The sequence below is a fragment of the Cupressus sempervirens genome, chromosome 11 (genome assembly GCF_028749045.1).
Source record: "Cupressus sempervirens isolate cs-2001-9-10 chromosome 11, ASM2874904v1, whole genome shotgun sequence".
NCBI classification, from domain to species: domain Eukaryota; kingdom Viridiplantae; phylum Streptophyta; class Pinopsida; order Cupressales; family Cupressaceae; genus Cupressus; species Cupressus sempervirens.
This window is the reverse complement of record NC_143128.1, coordinates 737,392,458-737,414,750: the sequence shown is the minus strand read 5'-3', so window position 1 is coordinate 737,414,750 and position 22,293 is coordinate 737,392,458. Positions and strand designations below refer to the sequence as shown.

Sequence of the window (22,293 nt, the reverse complement as noted above, 5' to 3'; positions counted from 1 at the left end):
GCAATTTTTTTTTTTAATTTTTTAAAAATTTTTTTAAGATAAATTTTTAATAGTTTAAACTTAAAGAGTCTAATACTAAAAGTAAATACAAAATTTCAAAATTTCAAAATAGTAATACCGTAAGACTAAAAGACTAAAGTAAATAATAAATTAATAATACTAGTGTTGTCACATTAAAAATTAAAATAGATTCATAGAGTCAAACTGTCAAAGATTATAATAATAATAAGCGGTCAGATACAGAAGTATATTACTGAAATAGATTTTAAAACCTGACAAATTGGCATTGCTACAAAAAATTTGTGCATAGAGACACACTTAGGATTTCTATTTTCTAACTAAGAGTTAGGATTGCTTAGTTTAAAAGGTAGTAAATCATTTTGTAATAGTGTTTTTTTTCCAGTTACACAGATTCAACTAACAAAGATTCCTATATTGGTACTAGGATATTGCCAACAGCAGATAAACAGGTACGAATAACAAATACGACTTATACATCAAACTGAAACATGATATCCTCTTGAAAAAACAGAAATATGGGACCAAATACATTCATATTAACATACATAAAACCTCTAGTCTATCACTGTTATCGCTGAGTCTTTATCAGTAAATAGATGCTTGGTTTTCATGAGGAATAATACTATTATCAAGCATTTGCATATCAGATTTCTGTAACATACGTAATACTATCTTCTAATGCACTAACAACAGTTTTTGCACCCTAATTCCTCAGCCGCATAAATTTATGTGATTTGGGATCTTTACTGCAATCCTGTACAGCTTCCAATATGTTGTCTTAGACTTGTATCGTGTTCCTGTAGGTGACGTACATCACCAAGCAGTTGTTACGGAATTCATATAGTACCTTAGATTTTTGCATTAAAAACATTTAAATGAGGGCTAAAATATATAAAATTATTTAATATTATATTTTACATTTATATTTTATCAGGAGACTTCGGGGAGACTTCACTTTTTGGATTAGGAGACGGGGAGACTTCAGGAGACTTCGTCATGAAGTCTCCAACCTTTTTTGAGGTCTCCGGAGACGCGAAAAGTCTCCGAGACGCGTCTCGGTCTCCGAGACGCCACTTTTAGGGGGGAGACGGGTCTCCTGGTAACCATGATGCAAGCATTATTATGGAAAGCGAGACTCATTTTTTATGATAATCAATTTCCTAAAGGTGAAGATTAATTACTAAAATTTTCAAGGAAGTTGATGAAGGAAGCAAACCTTTGGGTAAGTTGTGGTAAAATGTTTCCCTAAAAGAATACCAAACTCCTCAGCTGATAGTGGTTCTGAACACTCCTTCGCCTTTGCATAAACCTGTAAATAAATAGAAGCCAGCTCAAGCAACTTGCATATCAAAAATAAGTATCAATTAGAATGCAGTATAAGATAATCAATATGGCATCCCAAGATGTATCAAAGAGTAACATAATAAGAAGGATGGTGGGTTGGATAAAGTATGTAACACTCATGAATGGAATAGGAGATTGTTATCGTGGAATAGCATAATGTTCCAACAAACATCATAATATAAGAAACAGCTTGTTGGAGGAACCTATCACGTTGAGAGAAGATAATTTCAATTTTATTAGAAATCTGCTCAATCCCTGTAACATTTCAGCAGAAAACTTGGTGGGTAACCCAATGAAGACTGCTTTTGTGGATGTAAGACTAATCCATAATTCCCATACTTTATCATGTACATTAAACAGTAGATGCTACTTTATTATTTTGTCCATGATCTTTACGTTTGTTGTTTGCATTCAATAGCTTTCTCTTTGGTGTTTCTAGCCATGTATATTATTAATTCTGTTCACAGAAATTCTTGTTATTTGTCCATTGTCTTCCGTAGTGTCCATCACCAAAAGGGGAAGAAACTTGGATTAAAAGGATTTGGAAAACTGAAGATATGTTAACAAACCAAAATGTTGACAAACAGGAAACTAATCAGAATGAAGAGGATGAGTTGACCACAGACCTCAACATGTTATAGAGTCTAACTGTGCACATCTGTGCTATAAAGGCCTAACATATGGCTATTACTTTTGAAGAAGCAACTAAGAATTTGATTTGGAAAGAATAAGTTGAGTGGATACTAATGAAGCTACCACTAATCTTGGTTGGTCGCCCCTTCGATTAAAATGAAAAGCAAGAGAAAGAAACCAAGTGGGACACATTGGACAAAATTACAAACACGGCATGAAGAAAGAACAAGAGGATGAAGTACTAAAGCAAGAGGGACGTCTAGGAACTTGACAAATTTTAACTTTGGGATTTATAAAACCAAACTAATATATATCTTTAGGAGTCAAGCAAGGAATCGCATTTTCATATGATTGGCAGAGCTAGCAGAGAAAGAAGAAAGGCATCATTAAAAAAATTAAGAACCAGAAGCTCCCATGTTTCAAATTTGGTAAGGAAGAAGATCAATTTGTAAACCAAGATAATTTATGAATAGATATGAGCAATGAGCTTCAAAATAAATTATCATCAAAGGAAAACCCACTGGTGACATTGGTCACTACACACCTGATGGTAAGCAAGATTGGACCAACAATGATGATGAAGATAGATTAAGTTTGAGGAAGACACAATGCAAAGAAGCAATTTTAAACAAAGATGCTGCAAGACTTGCTTTTGGCTTAAGAGATTGTGATGTGGAGATTTGTATCAACTATAACAACGATATACAACACAAGTAGAAACCACCAAATTCTGCGTGAAAAGGGGCTCCAAGCTGAAAGACAGAGAGCTTAGGTATGTTGATTGAATCAATGAAGGGAGGTAACACCAAGATCATTTAGATCACCCAAAAAACCAATCCTCGTTGGAAACTTAACACTAGTGGAAGAAATGCAAAACATAACTAAATTTACAAAGGATGTTCCCTCGCCATCAATCTAATACATAGAATACTATTTGGATAACCAATTCATAGTCCAAAAAAATTTATTCGTTCATGTCATTCTGAACAACCCTAAGAATTACTTACTAGCATATGGAACAAAGCAAGACGAACTTGGACAAATATTATTGCAAAGATGGTAAAACGTTGTCACAAAAAGTAAAAATATTAAGGAGAAAATGATTGAATAAACATGCAACCAACAGTTACAAAAGTTGATATATAAGCTAGCCAACCCTACTAAAAACAGATACAAGATAAGATGATTTATCAATGGCATTAGGTGGAAGAATAGTTTGCGACAAAGTAACGATAATCAGAATCGGATCAGAATCGGCAAGGCCGAATTGAATCAAGAATTGGCCATGAATCGGAATCGAATCAGTCATGAACCGGAATCGAATCAGCCACGAATCAACGAATTAAAAAAACCCGTGAAATTTAGAGAGTAACATATTTCATAAACCCTTTATCGCTGATTCGATTCACCAATTCACAAAAAATTGTTTGGCTTGAATCGAATCACCAAATCGCAAGAATCGTGTGAATTGTCATGATTCTCATTACTATGGTTTGCAAACTCTCCGAGTACTCCTTGAGTTGTCGAGTAGTCTCTAATCTTTTTGTTGTCAACACCTATAATGATGTATATGACCACATAATAAATTTGGAAAGAAGAGATGAGGCCAATCCAAGAGCATAATACTAGCTCTGACAATCATTGTGAAGACTTGAAGGAGGTTGCATACCTGACTTCTTTAACTAAGGGTGTGAACTGAATCTTAAAGCTGAGGGATCTAAAGGGTTAAAACAAGCACAAGAATGAAATGTGGTACACAAAATGCCGAACTAAATACGATACAAGTGAAAACATCCCCAACAACCTATTTTATGAAATTTGCAATCATCACAAATATCAGCAAGGAATCTCTTTATTATGACTTAACTAGTACCAACCTATGTTCTTGCAAGATGGATCACTCTCTATAGAAACCAGAAGTGATGGATTTGAAACTAGAGATTTGGTCAATAATAAAAACCTATTATATGGTAGCATGTAAAAACCCCAGTCTGGTTATGGCTTGATGGAATTATTTTTATCAGCATCAATTCCCTTACCCATTCATAAGGTTGTTATTTTAACAAACACTTGGTAGGAAAAGCTAATTATCACTATAGATAATGCAAAAGTCTTGAGTACCATGCAAATAGATTTTTCCCAATCAACAATGTAGTCAATCAAATCTTTGAACATCCAGCCTTTGAAAAACTGATATTTAATTCTGTAACAATAGGATTGCTGTAATTCTGAAGTTATGCTCTAATTATGACAAAAGATTTATAATTGGATATGACCCTTCACTTCCATCTTAGTTTGGTTCGCCACAATGAAATACTGAAATAAAATATTGAAACATACACTAGTTTCTAAAGCTGTAATGGGCACCCCTGAATGTCCCAAAAAACTAAACCAAATTGCTGAAAGGAATTATGTCAAACAGTTTGCATTCCACCTCTTATTTCTCCGTTTAATGTTTTAATTCCTTATAACTCCGGAAATCAAACATTTATTTGTTTGTTGTGTTTTGTGCATAGAATTGGTATCATACAACATAAACAAGAAAGAAACTACAATAATATGCAAAGTGGAAATGAACTGCTGCCAATAAAATGTTATTTTCAGAATTCATAAAACCAAATACGTGGCAGATTTATCAACTCATTAATTACTTTAGCATTATTGACATAATACTCCAGCCCATGCTTTCGAACTTGCTGCTATAGTGCCGCATGAATAGTGCTGCGTGAATAGTGCCGCATGAACAGTGCTGCTACAATACTTTGTCCTTCAATCAGTCCACTACCTTCGTAATATCATTCCCTCAAAGCGGCATAAGCGTCGGATAAGTAGTGAAGAAGCTATGAGCAAAATACCAAATCTGCCTGTAGCTGGAAATGCAACTAAACTCCCTGATAATGAAGCCGATAACAAAGAATTCCAAAGGCCAAAACCCAAGGGAATGACGTCTAGAATGTTACAAGAGAGGATAAACGTCCTCAAATGCCAAGAATGGAGCTGCAACTCACACACCAATTTCTTCTCATATTCAACCTGTCTAATGAAGCCACAAATGCTTTCTTTTATTCTATTTCCAAGGGTCCGCTCAACTTATATGGGCAATGTGGGATAAAAGATGTGTAATATGCAAAACATATATTAAAATACCTCTTATGTCTCCCTTGGGTACACATCCCCATAAAATAAATATTAAGGTAACACTTTAATATTTTACAATTAAATTAGACATTACTTTAATAAAACTTCAGGCATTAAAATGTATTAGTAATCGGACTCCGAATAATGCGAGTGATAGCTCATCGGAAAGCTCTCACCAAGGAGTATCAAATCCAATCACCAAAATTGACCTGCACTGTGTCCTGCCGACTTACTAAAAATAGTAAGTATGCCTAAAACTGAGTAAATCAACTTCGTTTTGGCCCAAACTGGAAATGACTAGGCCAAAACACTCCAAGATCCCATTAAACCCTTCGTTAGCCCTCGGGACCATGTAGAACAAGGCTAACGCACACACACTTGGTCAACTGCTAAAATGGGGCCATTACAGTCTGCCCCCCTTGAAATTGCTTGTCCTCAAGCAATCTCAGTCCAGCCTGCTGAATAACCTGCTCACTCTCCCATGTAGAATCTTCCTCCGACAGGTCTTTCCATCTGACCAAATACTCCTTCACTATCCTGTTTCTAAGCTTCCTCTCTCTGGTGTTCAGAATAGCCTTGGGTACTAACACAAACTTCCCCTCCTCATCCAAAGGGGGTAAATCTGCAGAAGGCACTACACTCTGACCAATGGCTTTCTTAAGCCTAGACACATGAAACACATTGTGCACTCGATTGCCCTCTGGAAGCTCAAGCTCATAGGCAACTTTGCCCACTTTGCGAATCACCCTGTAGGGACCATAAAATCTAGGTTTCAACTTTTCAGCTCCGCTCTTCTTGAGCGATGACTGTCTATATGGTTGTAGCATCAAGTAAACCATATCCCGTACCTCGAAGCTACGCTCTATTCGGTGCTGATCAGCATACAATTTCTGTTGATTCTGGGCCTGTTGTATATTCTCTTTGAGCACTTTCAGGATGTTCGAACTATCCTGCAATAAGTTTTTGGCTTTGGGCACTCTACTCTCCCCCAAAACTAAATCCATGAAGCTAGGTGCTTCATAACCATAGAGTGCCATGAAAGGAGTCATCTTGATGGACATATGATAAGTGGCGTTATAACAATACTCTCCCATATGCAACTATCTGATCCAAGCCTTTTGTTGTGCAGTTACATAGTTCCTCAAATATCCTTCCACCCATTTATTCACAATCTCTGTTTGCCCATCTGTTTGCGGATGATAACTAGTGCTAGGTGTAAGATCTGTACCACACAACCTAAACAACTCTTGCCAAAAAACACTCATAAACTTATTATCCTGGTCGCTGACAATGAATCTGCGCAGCCCATGTAACCTGAATATCTCTCTAAAAAAAAGATCTGCCACCTGTGTTGCTGTGTAAGTGGATGGAATAGCAAAGAAGTGAGCAAACTTCATCAAGCGGTCCACCACCACATAGATACAATCCCTTCCCTGCACTTGTGGTAAACCAGTGATGAAGTCCATCGAAATACTTTCCCATTTCCTAATAGGAATCGGCAAGGGCTGTAATAAACCTACAGGAAATGCGTGCTCTCCCTTATTCTGTTGACAAACCACACACTCCCTGACATACCTCTGAACATCATCCTTGAGCCCTTTCCATGAAAACCGCTCTCGGATCTGCCTGTAGGTCTTGAAGACCCCTAGATGTCCAGCTGTGGGTGCATCATGAAATGCCTTAAGTATTGCCTCTCTCAAATGTGATGACGGAATCAAATAAACCCTGTCCTGAACTTTGATCAATCCATCTATCACCTCATAGCGATCATCCTGTATGGTACCTGAAATCAATCCAGAAGCCCAAGCATCTCCGACATACTCTGCTATAATCCGATCTCTCCAATTTCCTGAAATCTCTGCCAGAGCACCTAAGTGAGGTCTCTGAGATAAGGCATCAGCCACCACATTTTTCTTACCTTTGACAAACTCTATGTCAAAGTCATAAGCATACAATTTAGTCACCCATTTTTGTTGCCGGTCATTAAGATCACGCTGGCTCATGAAGTATTTAATACTGTTGTGATCAGTCTTGATCACAAAACGTCCACCTACCAAATATGATCGAAATTTGGCCAATGCATGCATTATGGCCAACATCTCCCGGTCATAGACAGAATAACTCTTCTCAACTCCCCGGAGCTTCCTACTCTCGAATGCAATGGGATGCTTCTCCTGCATCAATACTGCTCCAATCCCATCACCTGACGCATCACAATGAAGCTCAAAAGCCTTCGTGAAATCCGATAGAGCTAGAACTGGACATGAAGACTTACCTGCTTGAAATGCTCAAAACACCTCTATGCTGCCCCTGTCCACACGAAGGCTCCTTTCCTGGTAAGATCTGTCAAGGGTGTAGCAATCTGTGAGAATCCCTTAACAAACCTCCTATGAAAACCACATAAACCAAAGAATCCCTTAAGCTGTGTAAGGTTTGTGGGAGTAGGCCACTCTACAATAGCTCTAATCTTTTCGGGATCAACCCGAATGCCATCTGCACTAATGATATGCCCAAGGTAAAGGAGCTCAGTCATGCCAAACTCACATTTAGATTCCTTGGCATACAATGACTCTCTCTCCAGAATAGATAACACCTCCTCCAGATGATGTAAGTGCTCCTCCCAGGTCTTACTGAAGACCAAGATGTCATCAAAGAAGATCAAGACAAATCTCCTCAGTTGCTTCCTGAATACCTGGTTCATACAACTCTGAAATGTATCGGGTGCATTGGTTAGACCAAATGGCATAACCATGAACTCAAAGTCGCCATAGTGACATCAGAAGGCTGTTTTCTCAATGTCCTTTGCTCTCATCCGGATCGCAAATCAATTTTGGTGAAGAAGCATACCCCATGCAACTCATCAATCAGCTCATCAATCCTAGGAATGGGATACTTGTTTTTAATTGTTTTCTTATTCAGTGCCCTGTAATCGATGCACATGCGCATCGTCCCATCCTTTTCTTTACCAATACTACTGCTGAAGCAAAGGGGCTCTTACTGGGCCTGATATGCCCCATCTCCAACAAATCCTTAATCGCCTTCTCTATCTCATCCTTGTGTTTCTTAGGATGACGATAGGGAGTAATCATAACTGGTTTGGCTCCCTCCTCGAGCTCAATAACATGTTCCATCCCTCTGTCAGGAGGAACCCCATGAGGAATATCACCAAATACTTTAGCGTGTCTATCAAGTATCTTCTAGACATCTGGTGGATGACTCTTTTCTTGTGGCTCTGGTGAAGTTGGCATAATGTAGCACTCTGTCGCCCACTCTATGTCATCATGACGAAAAAGTCTTTGCATTCTCCTTAAGGACACTACTCTGCAACCTCCATCTGAAAGTCCTCTAAGTACCACAGTTCTGCCCTCATGCTAGAATCTCATCTCCAATTTCACTAGGTTGAGTGTGAACTCAACTAGTGAAGCCATCCATGTCATGCCGAGGATGACATCATAATCTCCCATGTCCACAACATAGAACTCATCCTCCAACTCGTAGCCATCTCCAAACCTGATGCGAAGATTAGATATCTTCTGAGTGCATAATAATTTATCACCGTTAGCCACCATGACTCTAAACCCATTATGCTCCTCTGTCTGTAACCCTCTCTTGGCTACCAACTGTGCATCTATGAAGTTATGTGTAGCCCCAGTGTCAATAAGAGATATCACTTTCTGCCCCTGGATAGTACCCTTGACTTTAAATGTGATTGCCTTTTGGGCCCCTGTCAAGCGTGCCAACGATCTATCATCCTTAGGAATGCTGCTCTCCTCTATAGTGTTACCCTCATCTGAATCAGAGTGTTGATCCTCCCCCTCTGACTCTAACTCCTCTGCTAAAAAATACTCCATTTGATTTGCCTTAGCATTGAGAGAACATTTATGAGATAAGTCCCAAGGCTCTCTACAATGGAAGCACAGCTTCTTCTTTTGAAATTCATTCAAGGTTTCATTGTCTAGTCCTTTTGATCCTTCTTTGGGTTTGCTATACTCTTTCTGAAATGGTTTTTTGTCTTTGTCCTTGCGGTAGGAAGAATCTATTGAATGGTTTTTTCCTTTGTATACCGAAGGGGCTAAATCTCGTGCCTTTTTAGTTGCTTCAGCTAAGGTGAGTGGATCATGTCCCTTCACCCAACCTCCTAATGGATCAGCAAGACCATCACAAAATAACACCACCAATCTCCTAGGAGAGATATCAGTAACAAGTACAGACAAGCGCTGAAACTCGGCAATGTAAGCATCCACAGAACCTGACTGTTTTAACTGTGCTAGCTCCTTGAAATGTAACTCGGGATCCCTAGTGTCAAATCTCTCAATCAATGTTTCGATGAATTCCTCATAGGATGTAATCTGATTATGCTCCAAAGTCACCATGCCATGATGCCACCATTCATGTGCAACGCCATCCAAGTGCATAGCCGCATACTTGATAGCCTCCTCCTCAGGCATAGGATTTAGCTGCAAGTATGTATCTACCTTCTGCACCCAAGCTCGTGGAGTCATCTTCCCTGAAGCATCATAATAAGGTAAAGAAAGTTTTCCAACTTTCTTTCTCAGCTCAAAGTTTTGATTCCTCCCTTCAGCTCTAAGCATGTGTCTCATCCTCAAGTCCATATAATCTCTGAGGGAAATATCCGCCTGAAACTCCGATCCACTAGCCTCCCAGTCCCTCCTGAACTGATCTTGTAACTCGGTAATTTGCGGTTCATTTACTGGTTGAATCAGATCTCTGGGTGGTAAAGTGGGTAGAAGAGGTCTCGAGCTCGCAGTCCGCGTTGGGCGTGCAACGTGTCTAAAGTTATTAGCCCCATTCCCATTGTTGTCGTGTCCATTATTACCATTAATGTTATTCTCAGGACCATTGTTGTTGCCTTGGCCTCCATGGTTATTGTTTCCCCCATTGTTATTGTTTCCCTCATTGTTATTGTTTCTGTTGTTGGCATCACCTGGATTAATATTGACACCCATCTGTCTAGCCATGAGCTGCAACATCATGTCCATTCGCCTATTCTGCTCCTGCTGCGTACGCTGCCCCTACTCTAATTATCCAATAACTGTCTGAACATTACCTCCCCCTGAACTGGACCGGCATTCCCGCCTCTGCCTAATCCTGTATTCCTGTCATCTCGATCACCCATATTGTTGTCCTGATCAAAGAATATCTCCTCTATGTCTGTATGGTTGGATTCAATGTCCACCTACACGGATCTACTAGACTGTTTGCTTTGCAAGTCTGAAATCCTATTTTGTCTTGCTCTGGTATCGCGGAAATTATAAGGTCCCTGTCGCATGCTCAAACATAAATGCTTAGCCTGTGTGTTTTTTATTTATTTCTGATTTTAGTGTTTTGACATTTCGTCAAACACTTTTCCCTCTATCTGGCTGTTCCAAATTCCCTATAAGACCTCTACGGGATGGCAAGACTTATAGCTTTGATACCACTGTAATGGGCACCCCTGAATGTCCCAAAAAACTAAACCAAATTGCTGAAAGGAATTATGTCAAACAGTTTGCATTCCACCTCTTATTTCTCCATTTAATGTTTTAAACCCCTTATAACTCCGGAAATCAAATGTTTATTTGTTTGTTGTGTTTTGTGCATGGAATTGGTATCATACAACATAAACAAGAAAGAAACTACAATAATATGCAAAGTGGAAATGAACTGCTGCCAATAAAATGTTATTTTCAGAATTCATAAAACCAAATACATGGCAGATTTATCAACTCACTAATTAATTCAACATTATTGACATAATACTCCAGCCCATGCTTTCGAACTTGCTGCTACAGTGCCGCAAGAATAGTGCCGCATGAATAGTGCCGCGTGAATAGTGTTGTGTGAATAGTGCCGCATGAACAGTGCTGCTACAATACTTTGTCCTTCAATCAGTCCACTACCTTCGTAATATCATTCCCTCAAAGCGGCATAAGCGTCGGACAAGTAATAAAGAAGATATGAGCAAAATACCAAATCTGCCTGTAGCTGGAAATGCAACTAAACTGCCTGATAATGAAGCCGATAACAAAGAATTCCAAAGGCCAAACCCCGAGGGAATGACGTCTAGAATGTTACAAGAGAGGATAAACGTCCTCAAATGCCAAGAACGGAGCTGCAACTCACACACCAATTTCTTCTCATATTCAACCTGTCTAATGAAGCCACAAATGCTTCCTTTTATTCTATTTCCAAGGGTTCGCTCAACTCATATGGGCTATGTGGGATAAAAGATGTGTAATATATAAAACATATATTAAAATACCCCTTATGTCTCCCTTGGGTACACATCCCCATAAAATAAATATTAAGGTAACACTTTAATATTTTACAATTAAATTAGACGTTACTTTAATAAAACTTCAAGCATTAAAATGTATTAGCAACCGGACTCCGAATAATGCGAGTGATAGCTCATCGGAAAGCTCTCACCAAGGAGTATCAAATCCAATCACCAAAATTGACCTGCACTGTGTCCTGCCGACTTACTAAAAATAGTAAGTATGCCTGAAACTGAGTAAATCAACTTCGTTTTGGCCCAAACTGGAAATGACTAGGCCAAAACACTCCAGGATCCCATTAAACCCTTCGTTAGCCCTCGGGACCATGTAGAACAAGGCTAACGCACACACACTTGGTCAACTGCTAAAATGGGGACATTACAAAAGCCAGATGGAACTCTTTATTTTGATTGCAAATGCAAGTGAAAATTACAATCAAGGAAATGGAACTTGGTAAATATATCAGAACTCCCAGGCGGCTAATGATGCATAGGATTCCTTCCTGCAAGCTCAATGTGCAGCTCCAGAATTGGACAGACAGACCATAGATTCTCTCCAAGCTGGATGCTACCTTCATCAATAATAATCAGTCAAAATGTCCAATGCTGACCAAGCATTATAAGCATAATTCTTTTGATATCAGGTGCAGCCCTCTTGATAATAATTGCAGGTCAAAGGTGATTATTTACTGGTCACGAATCTGCCTCTAGACGCGTAATATATCAAATGCAGACCCTGAATAAGGAAGCACAGACCTTCATAAAGGTAACACAAACCTGGAAAAAGAAATGCAGGCCTTGAGAATGTTCTAACGCTGCCACAGGATCGAACAGCAGCACCATGATGCACGCTGATTTTCCACAATGTGAATCATAGGTCTGTAGGATATAATCGCAGCTTCTAGTCTCTTCAAATTAGACAATTATAGAAATGAAAGATTTTCTTAGTAGTCCACACATATGTAGATCAACCTTTAATGATAATGCAACTAGATCCCAAACAATGGTGTCTCCCAATAACAGATTGTACGGTAGGAAGACTCTCCTAATTTTCGAACTTACAATTCTCAAAATTGAACTCACTACAATTCTCAGCCAAAGCTTCTTCCAGAGAAACAGGAAGAATAGTAGGAAAACAAGCAAATTCTCAGAAATCCACAATACCTCAGCTGTGGAAGAACAATCAACTTCAAACCCTTTTACCAAGGGCACAAAAAAATGGAACTTAGAAAGCCACAAAGGCAACAACAGCAAATAAATATTCAAGTGTTCTTTTCCCAATGAAATTAGCTTGTATTTATAACCTCTAGATTCCCTTTAGTTTCCAAAATGTAACTTCACTCAAGAAGCTTCACCACACAACATTAATTAGAAGCTTCCATTAGATTCTCTTATTTGATTTGGCTTAACTAATTAATAAATGGCACTTTCCAATGATAACTCAACTCTCAACTTAAGTGAAATTATAAAGTTAAATTACAACTTTATAATAAGCCATTTAATAAATAATAATAATTTGGCCACTAAAAATATAATAACTTCAAAAATACTCATCATTTAAATATGTCATCTGAAATAGGAGTCGTACCTATTATTTCTCCATGTGACCAAATGCACTTTCCAAAATAGAAAGGATCCATCTCTAACAACTTACCACAAATAGTAAGCACAGAAAACTAAACCCAAACGAAGTCCAATCTGAGCCAAACAAAGACCAACCTGTAGCTTACTGAGATGTAGAGAAGATGAGACCCTCCCTGCCAAGCCACTGCCAGAAAAGACCCTCTATCCACAATAATTAGCCTACAAGGATCACAATAATGGGCTAATCCTTGAAACTCTGATGCTGACAAAATTGGGGACATTACATAGCACCAATGTCATGTCCCCATTTTAAGATAGAATTTTAATAATAATTAAGTACGACAATATTATTAAATAAATCATGATGATAAAATCATATATTACAATTATTATTAATATATATCAAATAACAAATAGTAATAAATTTTATTATAATATATAAAACTAAATACTAATAAAATTTATCATCAACAAATTAAGATCTAAAAATAAATGAAATTAAATAATAAATAATAATAAAATTACAATGGATAAATAAATAAATAAAATTGACTACAAAAGATAATACTGTAGAAAGTAAATAAGTAAATCAATAATACTGTATACAACATAAATAATATAAGTCAACTAAATCTAATGAAAAGTCAAGAGATATGTAACAAAGAGACGTGACTCCTTCAAAATAAGATATAAAAGAGAGGGAGTTCACTTCAAAAAGAAAGAAGGAAGAGGCGAAAAAGATAGGAGTAAAAGAAGGAATAATGGAAGAGATATGTAATGTGAAGAAAATAAGGAAGTGACTTTCTCAAAAGGTATCAATAATATTAAAAGGATGTGACTCTTCGAGAGGGTCATAATTATGAATGATTGCGACTCTTCAAAAATGTTGTAATTATAAAATATTGTGGTTTTTTAAAGGATTATGATTAGGAAGTGTTGTGACTTTTCAAAAGGATTGTAACTATGAAGGGTTGTGACTTTTCATGTAGATTGTAATTATGAAGGGGTGTGACTTTTGGAATAAATTATGATGATATAGGAGAATGTAAATACAATGGCATTTCTTCAAAAGAGAGGATGAAACAATCTTATACGATTCTAAGATATATTATATCTATATGATATACATATTTATATACATGAATATTGATCATATATCGATAAGTATTGTAGTATTAATATCATTTACAATAATGAGATTGTAATATTAACTATAATAGAAAAATTGTAAATATATATCTAAATTTCAATCCTACTACTATCTTACTTATGGGGAAGGATGTATAGTGTTGCCAAGGAGGGGCTTGTATAAATCCAATCTAATGAATCTTATCCCAATAGAGTGTAGGGGTCAACATTCCATAAATCTTCGTGAAATAGACTTGGACATGTAAACTTTGAGGGAGTCCATAGATGGTGTCTTGGCAACTTCAATAACATCTATATCCTTCCTCTGAAATTCACAAAAAGTAATTAATTGAAATAATTGAAATAACTATTGTGACCATTATGATTGATTAAATAAGTATCAATCCTGACTGACCCAAAAAGGGGACATTACAATCAAGCTTATCAAGTATGATGCCAGTCCTCATCCCTACTAACATTGTTGATAGAGAGTAATCTAGGATGTGTTTGATGATGGAGGAGATGGGGTAAAATTCACTAAGGAGACTTGTTCTATTATCGGGGATAGATGTACCAATATTAACATAGCCACTCATAAATATCATAGCCACATTCACAAATAGCTCTCATAAATATCACATCCACATTCATAAGGAATTGCTCAAACCTATTAAAACAAGATAATTCAGCTATTTCATTTTCTTTAGAGGATATGATTAAGAAGCAAGAATTTCTATAGCTAATGATGGTTGATATAGAGGAGGTTGGTGGTCAAAGGCAAATTCATCTTAATTAAATCATGTGAAGTAAATGATTCTCGGTGATGATCGATGATCTACTATGAGATAAGAGTTTTTAAATTTCAGTTTTAACTTATTCATTTATGAATGCTTGTAGCTTGAAAATTATTTTCACTTTTTGTTATAGCATACACCCATTGTTATATGATTCTTGTTCTTAGTTGAATTTTGTTTGCAATTTATAGCAAGGAATCTAATTTGGGATTATATGTCAAGCCCATTATAACATGGTAGTGGAACACTATGTCCCTACACTTTATATGGATGCTATGCTCTAAAGTCCACGTGTTATGCACTAAGGCCTACATAAGATAAGATAATAGTATTAATGTCCAACAAAACACCACAAAAGGTCTATGGGACTAAGAGTTTACAACAAGACAACTGACAATAGCAGGAGCACCAAATAGTGTCTGAGAAAAGCAAACAACAATAAACAAGAAGAGGGAAAGAGAGATGTAGATAAAGGCCAAAACAAAGACTAGGAGTCCTTTGTTGCTAAGAAGAAATCAGTCACAGAAGGATAAGATTGTGGGTGAACATGAGCCCCAATCTGTCTTTGTGAGCTCCAGGAGGAGTGCCGCTGATGAAAGAAACTGTTGCGGGGTCTAACAAACATGAAATGACCGGTAGAACTGGTAGAACTGGATAGCCTTTTCACACCACGTAAAGGAGATAAGGGTGAGAAAAAGGTAGTAATGAGCTGATCAAAGGTATGCCGGCAAGGAAGTAGTGACTATAAAGTACTATCGCGGAGTAGGGTGGCCTCCTGAAGATAGAGTGCAAGACATCGCTAATCACTATAACTAAAGAAAGCTGAAAGAGAAAAATAGTCCAGGAACAAACAATAAAATCTCCCTCTTTTCTCATAAAAGATAGGGCAACGGAAAATAAAGTGAGTCTTCGTCTCGGCCTCCGCCAAAGTACACAGCTTACAGATTCGTTCTCCTCTATCAATATGATGGTCGATCTGAGCCAAAAGACGGTGAAAACCAACTCTGAAGGACCCCAGAGAGATAAGCAGGGCATGACACCACCGTCAAGGTAGGTAACTAGGACAAACAATAATCCCATCACAGATCTCTAGAAAGTGCTCAGCATAGAAGGCCATCCTCAAACGTAATCCACCAGGAGGGTTAGTCCACGTGGTGATAATGTATTGTTTGTAGACATCCAGTCTGACATGTTCATTTAACTCCTATCATGAGGGGAGGAGATGAGCAAGGGCATTCAGCGAGAACCGATAAGGAGGGAGACGGTCAATATCAATCTCAATCGAGCTCGGCAGAGAGGATGCCTACGCATACTAGCAACGAGCTCGAGAACTAGTATCAGAACTCGCAGTAACAACAGAAGAACTATGCGCCAAGTAGGAGTATCTATCTCGTTCTCCAACCAAATTCGTAAAATCACAAAGGTGATGAAGGAAACAAATCAGATCAAATATGACCACAAGACTAAAAGGATGAGCACTAAACTTAGCAAGAATGATACTACGAGAAGTGAACGTGTGACATCTAATGATATGTCATAAAAGCAATTTATGCACCTGTTCGATCAAGGCCCAATCAAAAACAAGGGGAGAATGCCCCCAAACCACTGAGCCATAAAGAACAGTCATCCGAACAAGGGAGTCAAAGAGGGATAACTTCGACGAGGTATCCTGAAAATGGTGTCTGAAACACTATTTCTCAAGCATAGCAAGAGAAACCATACCCTTACTAACTCTGGACTGTATCGTCGACCTCATACTGAAGTGAGGTCCAAAGAACTTCACTCCTAGATACATATAAGAAGAAGTAATCTCAATCTCCTGTCCCTGAAAGAAGTGAAGATGAGAGGTCTTTAAACAATTAAAGACCATAACCCGAGTCTTACCCAAGTTAATCTCATACTATCACTAATCACCAAAGAAAGCCAAACCATCAAGAAGCCTCTGTAAACTCTCTAGAGAAGCAAGAAGAACCACATCATTCACAAAAAGAAGAATGAAGATCAAGACCCGATGTAAGTAGCAACCGTCTCCTGGCAAAAGGAAGTCCTCAAGCTCATCAATATACAAACTGAACAAAGTGGGGGAGAGAGGGAAACCTTGTTTAACTCGAATGGTGCTATGGATCGAAACTGAGAATCCCTCAGGATTCCTGAATCTACCCACCATAGTTTCGTATAATCTCATGATAGCAGTTAGTAACATCTCTAAAATCCAAATCACACGAAGCCTCTGAAGTAAAGCCATCCTAGGAAAAGAATCAAGAGCCTTGCAAAAATCAACAAAGTAGCAGCAAACTTTCGCCGCCTCTTCAATAATAGCTCGTAAAGTGAAAATGTGATCCATGGTCTGGCAGTTAGCCCAAAAACTAGCCTACCCTCTAGCTCTACAATCTCTCCTTTCAAGCTCTAGATAACATAGCATTCAAGGTTGTAGCATATAGTTTGGCAAATGTGTGCCCGATCATAATCGTCCTGAAATTACCAGGGTCAAAAACAAGACTGGTCTTGTGAATCAAATCAATTAGATGCCTTGACCAAGAAGTCGGAAACCTAGTGCAAACCACTCTATTAAAGAGTATGGAGAGATAAGGGCCCAAAACCGAGGCACCAAACTTGAAGAGTTCAGCCTAGAACCCCTCCTCATTCGCCGCTTTGCTGCATCTCATGGATCTGTTGGCCTCATAAATTTGAGAAGAGGTGACCAAGTGACAGTAAGTAGGCGGAATGGGGTGGATAAATGGCTGCCCAGGAATGTCATAAAGAGTCGTGGTATGAGAGGTTAGGGAGCGAAAGTCAAGGAAGGAGGATGGAGGGGGGCAGCGGGGAAAGAGGGTGCACCAAAAAAGCTGGGGATTGCGGATCAGCGTGAGCATAGGGATTTACACTAGAACACGATAAAGGATTGTTTCTTACAGTGAAGAAAACGGAGGTAAAAGAAGAACGAAGGTGAGCAAAAGCGAGGGAGTGAGCCTTGAAAGCGGAACACACTAAGCAATGAAAAGCTTTGCAATCAACATCGAACCATTGGTTCATAGGGTATGTATTACGGTGTTTGCTTTGGAGGGAGTGCGAAGGGCGATCAAGTATGGAAAGAATGGCAGACTTCCAAATGGTTGTCGCAAGCAAATCAAACATGGAGGAGACCTCACAAGAATCACTAAAACACGTAGGATTAAGAAGCCTCGCAAGATGAGAGGAAAAGAGCTCACTCTTGCCATCAAGGAAGTGAAAGCAAGTAGGGGGATGGGTAGCGAGAGGAAAGAGGTGAGAAGATTGAAGAGGAGGCGATGACGAGTGAGGAGAAATTTGAATACTGAGGAAAGCATGGTCTGCAAGAGGAAGGCGTAAGATGATGAAGCTATGGATGAAGGGTATAAAGGAGGGAGAGGTGAGGGCATAGTCAACAATGCTAACACCCCCACAATAAGGCCAACAAGTAAAGATCTCAAAACCAAGAAAGCATGAAAGACCGTTCAAGATCACAAATCTAGAAGAATCACAAAGTTGTAGAAGATGGCGACCAGAACAGGAAATCGGCCGAATAGCATCATCAAAAGTACGTTGAAGTTCCAAAGTAGTTGGATCAATCTCTGTAGAGCAGAAGGTGCCTCATAATGATGAAAAGGTGAAAGAAGGGCTCATGAATGTCCTTCGAAAGATGTATGGTGATGAAAAGACAACTTTATTCAAACGCAATGACTTATCAATCTTTAAGGTCTTACATTTAACAAACAATAGACTCCAACTACATGATGGAATGTTGATCCCATAGATGGCACATGGATTAATGAGGCACATAAGGGATTTGGTGAGGATGACACAGTCATTCATATTAGCAGTTGTTTACCGTACTGGGTAAAGAAATCAATGCATACAGACAATGGAACAGAATAGCAGATAAGAATAGCAGAACTATATTCACATACGCTAAGATATTACATTATGCTTCTGATGATATGATGATTACAACGATCCCGATGTTAGCCGACTGGATGGTCCTGGCGGTGTTCTGTAGCCGACGGAATGATTGTTGTCGGTGTTTTGTATTTTGTAGCCGACAGGTAAATAGTTTGTAGCGGACATAATATTTGTGGCCGACAGACTCCTCCGGGAAGGTTCAGCGAATAGTATTTATATCCCGTCTGGGATCATTGTAAATCATCTTCTATCTTCTATCATTGATCTTATGAAGCATAATGTATGTCTGGCATATGCGAATATAATTCTACTATTCTGTTCCATTGTCTGTATGTGTTGATTTCTTTACCAGTACGGTAAACACCCGAAGGGGGATATAAATACTATTCGAGGAACCTTCCCGAAGGTATCCATCGGCCACATACAACATGTCAGCTACAATAGTAGAACCTTCCTGATACCAACAGAACATTCCCGATACACACCCTGTCGGCCTGACGGCATACATCTCGACACACACCCCATCCTGATACTAACGGCATGTATCCTGATACACTAACAGAATACATCTTGATACACTAACGGGATACATCCTGATACAGTGTTTACTGACGACAACAGTGACCTAGATTCAAACTCTAATTCTGATTTAGGAAAAGATGATGCAAAAGCATCATGTTGGTGCAAGTAAATATTCAGTAATTATACTTTACTTAAGCTTACTTAGGATTATGCATTTCATCTTAGTTTTTCATTAAGAAGCCTACGAGTTTACACCTATATTAAGCACATGATGTAAGAGAATTCCACATTAGGTGGTGATAGTTGTTATCCAATTCCACTTTATGTGTGAGATCAACCTTTAATGCACATATCACATTATCATCCTCATCATGGCACATACTTCATTGCATAATGGAGGGTGATCCACCTTTGGTAGGCATGTGGTTCCACAGTGCATAAGTGATAGCTTATTCACTCCTTATCAATGTCTCTTATTTCGTTGCCTATGTATGCAAGCCTATTATGTACATGTCAATTATATAAATTCAATAATATCATTTTTGCATCTTAATGCAATTGCCTTGTCATTCTCTTGTAGAATTTATCATGGTCTTTCAGTTGATCCTTAGGGTGTTATAGAGTCACCTAAAACTCTAACATATGGTATTAAAGCTCTCAAGGTGTGAAAACCTCCTCTTAAAGACTACAATCTTGGTTTGATTCAATCGTGGGTGCATAATTTGGCAATTTTGGTATTGCTATCCCATTCAGTAGTTTTTTTCAATGAAAATTGACTGTAAATTTGTCTATCTTTGGTGAAAGTAAAAATTGAAGCAAAAATTTTTTGGGAAACTGAGCTGTGCTACCCTCTACAATACCATTTTATCAAGAAAAATAATTTTCTGCATATTTTTCTCATTTATTTTTTCCGCAACTGCTTATCATAATATTGATCTAGCAAAAATCTTGGGCCAAGGCACTTTCCGTTTTATTTTTTATTGTCATATCAAGTGCGGAATGCTCAGAGTCAATATCAGAAAGTGAGATTATAATACTCTTCCCAATCAAAGGTTCACATACCATTGACCACCTTGCTTTGTGTTGAATTAAGCAGGCTCGTTGAATATAATTTGGCCAATTGTCTGAATTCCCGTGCATGTGGGATACATTTCATTAAGGTTTTCTCTTAGCTTTACATTTGCAATGCATTCGTAGGACACAACCCATCTGCAAATCACCCAACATAGTTCTATGGAAAGCGGCCAACATTCTTCTCAAATCCAGCAATCACTTTAATGTCAACATGGTTTTGCAATCTATCATGTGGTTTCAAAGGAACACACTAGGTTTGGAACTTCTAATCTGCAACCATTTCTCTTGCATGGCCAATCTCAAGGCGCATGAGATACCGGTGAGGCAAAGGCTTTTGTTTGAAATCGGCATAGAGAACAAAAGATTCGAGACATAGGCAGATCGACGACTCTAATTCCCTCTAACCTTCTTAATCCCCAACAAAATCAGCCTAAAAATGACCCACATGGGATCTTCATAAATTCAATTGTGGGTGGATAAACACGCACACATGGAATAGAGATGTTTGTGACAAATTAGTGGCTCAAATCTGTCCTTTGACTGCCACATCAGCACAATATTGCTTCATCTAATCATCGCAGCCTTTTCCTGGCACCAAGTGGGTTTTTTGCCACATTTGATCCTTACAAGATTGCCACCTCAGCTAAAATCCACGTCAACATAGCCACATAGGTAGCCCAGTCAGCCATTATTTTTGCCTCGAATTTGGTTTTCCTATTCTAAATTTGATGTCCATCTACATGTCAAACAGGAGTAGAAGATTTCTTCCTAGTGATTTCCATACAGCCCTTAAATTTAATCTTGTAGATCACTAATGTCATCAACTGGTTTGAAATGTTTCCCTTCACCATTGGAGTTTTCTACGATTCAATTTCACAACCCCATATCTTTCTCAATTTTAATCATTTTTTAGGCCATTTTTTTTATTTGAGCTAGAATTTCCTAAAAGCTTCCAGTGAGCTTTCAGTGTCTAGACTAATCACAATTGCAGATTTTCATGAGTACCTATCTAATCCTACATTTTGCAACTTCCAAAGCTTCATTTGGGCACATGCGGTAACTTTTCAAGTGCAATTTTGTTTTGAAAGTGCACGATTTTTATCTACTTGCCAAATCTAGAATTAGTTCAGTGGTTTAGAGTAAATATGTCACTTTAAAAATTAGGCCATTATGGGGCTATCTATGCACTTGGTTTATATTTACATCAGTAATTTGGAGGAGTTATCAGTATTTTTCATTCATTCATTGGTTGCATAATGGACTTTTCAAAAGCCAAAATGCTCACGAAATTGAGTGAATTTTTGCTCTACAAGTGGGGCTCTTTAATGGAGAACCCTACGAACTCCTCGGAGATTGCTCCTGTACTTGCAGGGAAACCTGGCAGCCACTCTCCTTTACCACCTTTTATGTTGTCTTCGTGTGTGATTGATTGATATGGTTTGTTCTTTACAAGTCTTTTTTGCTCTCTTTTGTGCTTTCCATGCATGTTCTGTCTGTCAAATTTACCGTATCATCTAGGTTTTGGCCTGCTAAAGGATCCAAATTAGATTTCTTTTATTGAATGGCTGCAATTATAAAGTGAATGCAATGGGAATGAAAAGAGGAATATTAGCGCAAAGGAGAATGTTTCGAATGGTAATATTCAAACAAGTGCTGAGGCAATCAAGCCATCATACAAATCTGTAGTGGCAGAAAAATATGGGTTGGACTGTCTTGCAACAGCTTATTTCAATGGAAAATTCTGCAAAGGATCAAATTTGGGATCAAGCTGAGGTGTGGGTACCAGATCCAAGGGATTTGGAATCGGAGACAAAAGCGTCTTCAAAATTTGCAAATCCCAAAGGGGGAGAAAAGCGTAGG

At 38.3% G+C, this 22,293-nt stretch overlaps 1 protein-coding gene across 2 annotated transcripts in view; it reads right to left on the bottom strand.

Moving 5' to 3' along the window:
- The window catches only part of LOC149531737 (uricase / urate oxidase / nodulin 35), a 143,557-nt gene that overhangs the window by 67,520 nt on the left and 53,744 nt on the right, over positions 1-22,293 (bottom strand). The window contains exon 2 of one of the 2 annotated variants that reach the window (XM_089809540.1): positions 1,238-1,330. The exons of the other annotated variant lie outside the window; for it this stretch is intronic. Within the exon in view, the coding sequence (XP_089665666.1) occupies positions 1,238-1,330 (93 nt within the window). The remainder of the gene's footprint in view (positions 1-1,237; positions 1,331-22,293) is intronic. 2 annotated transcript variants of the gene reach the window in all.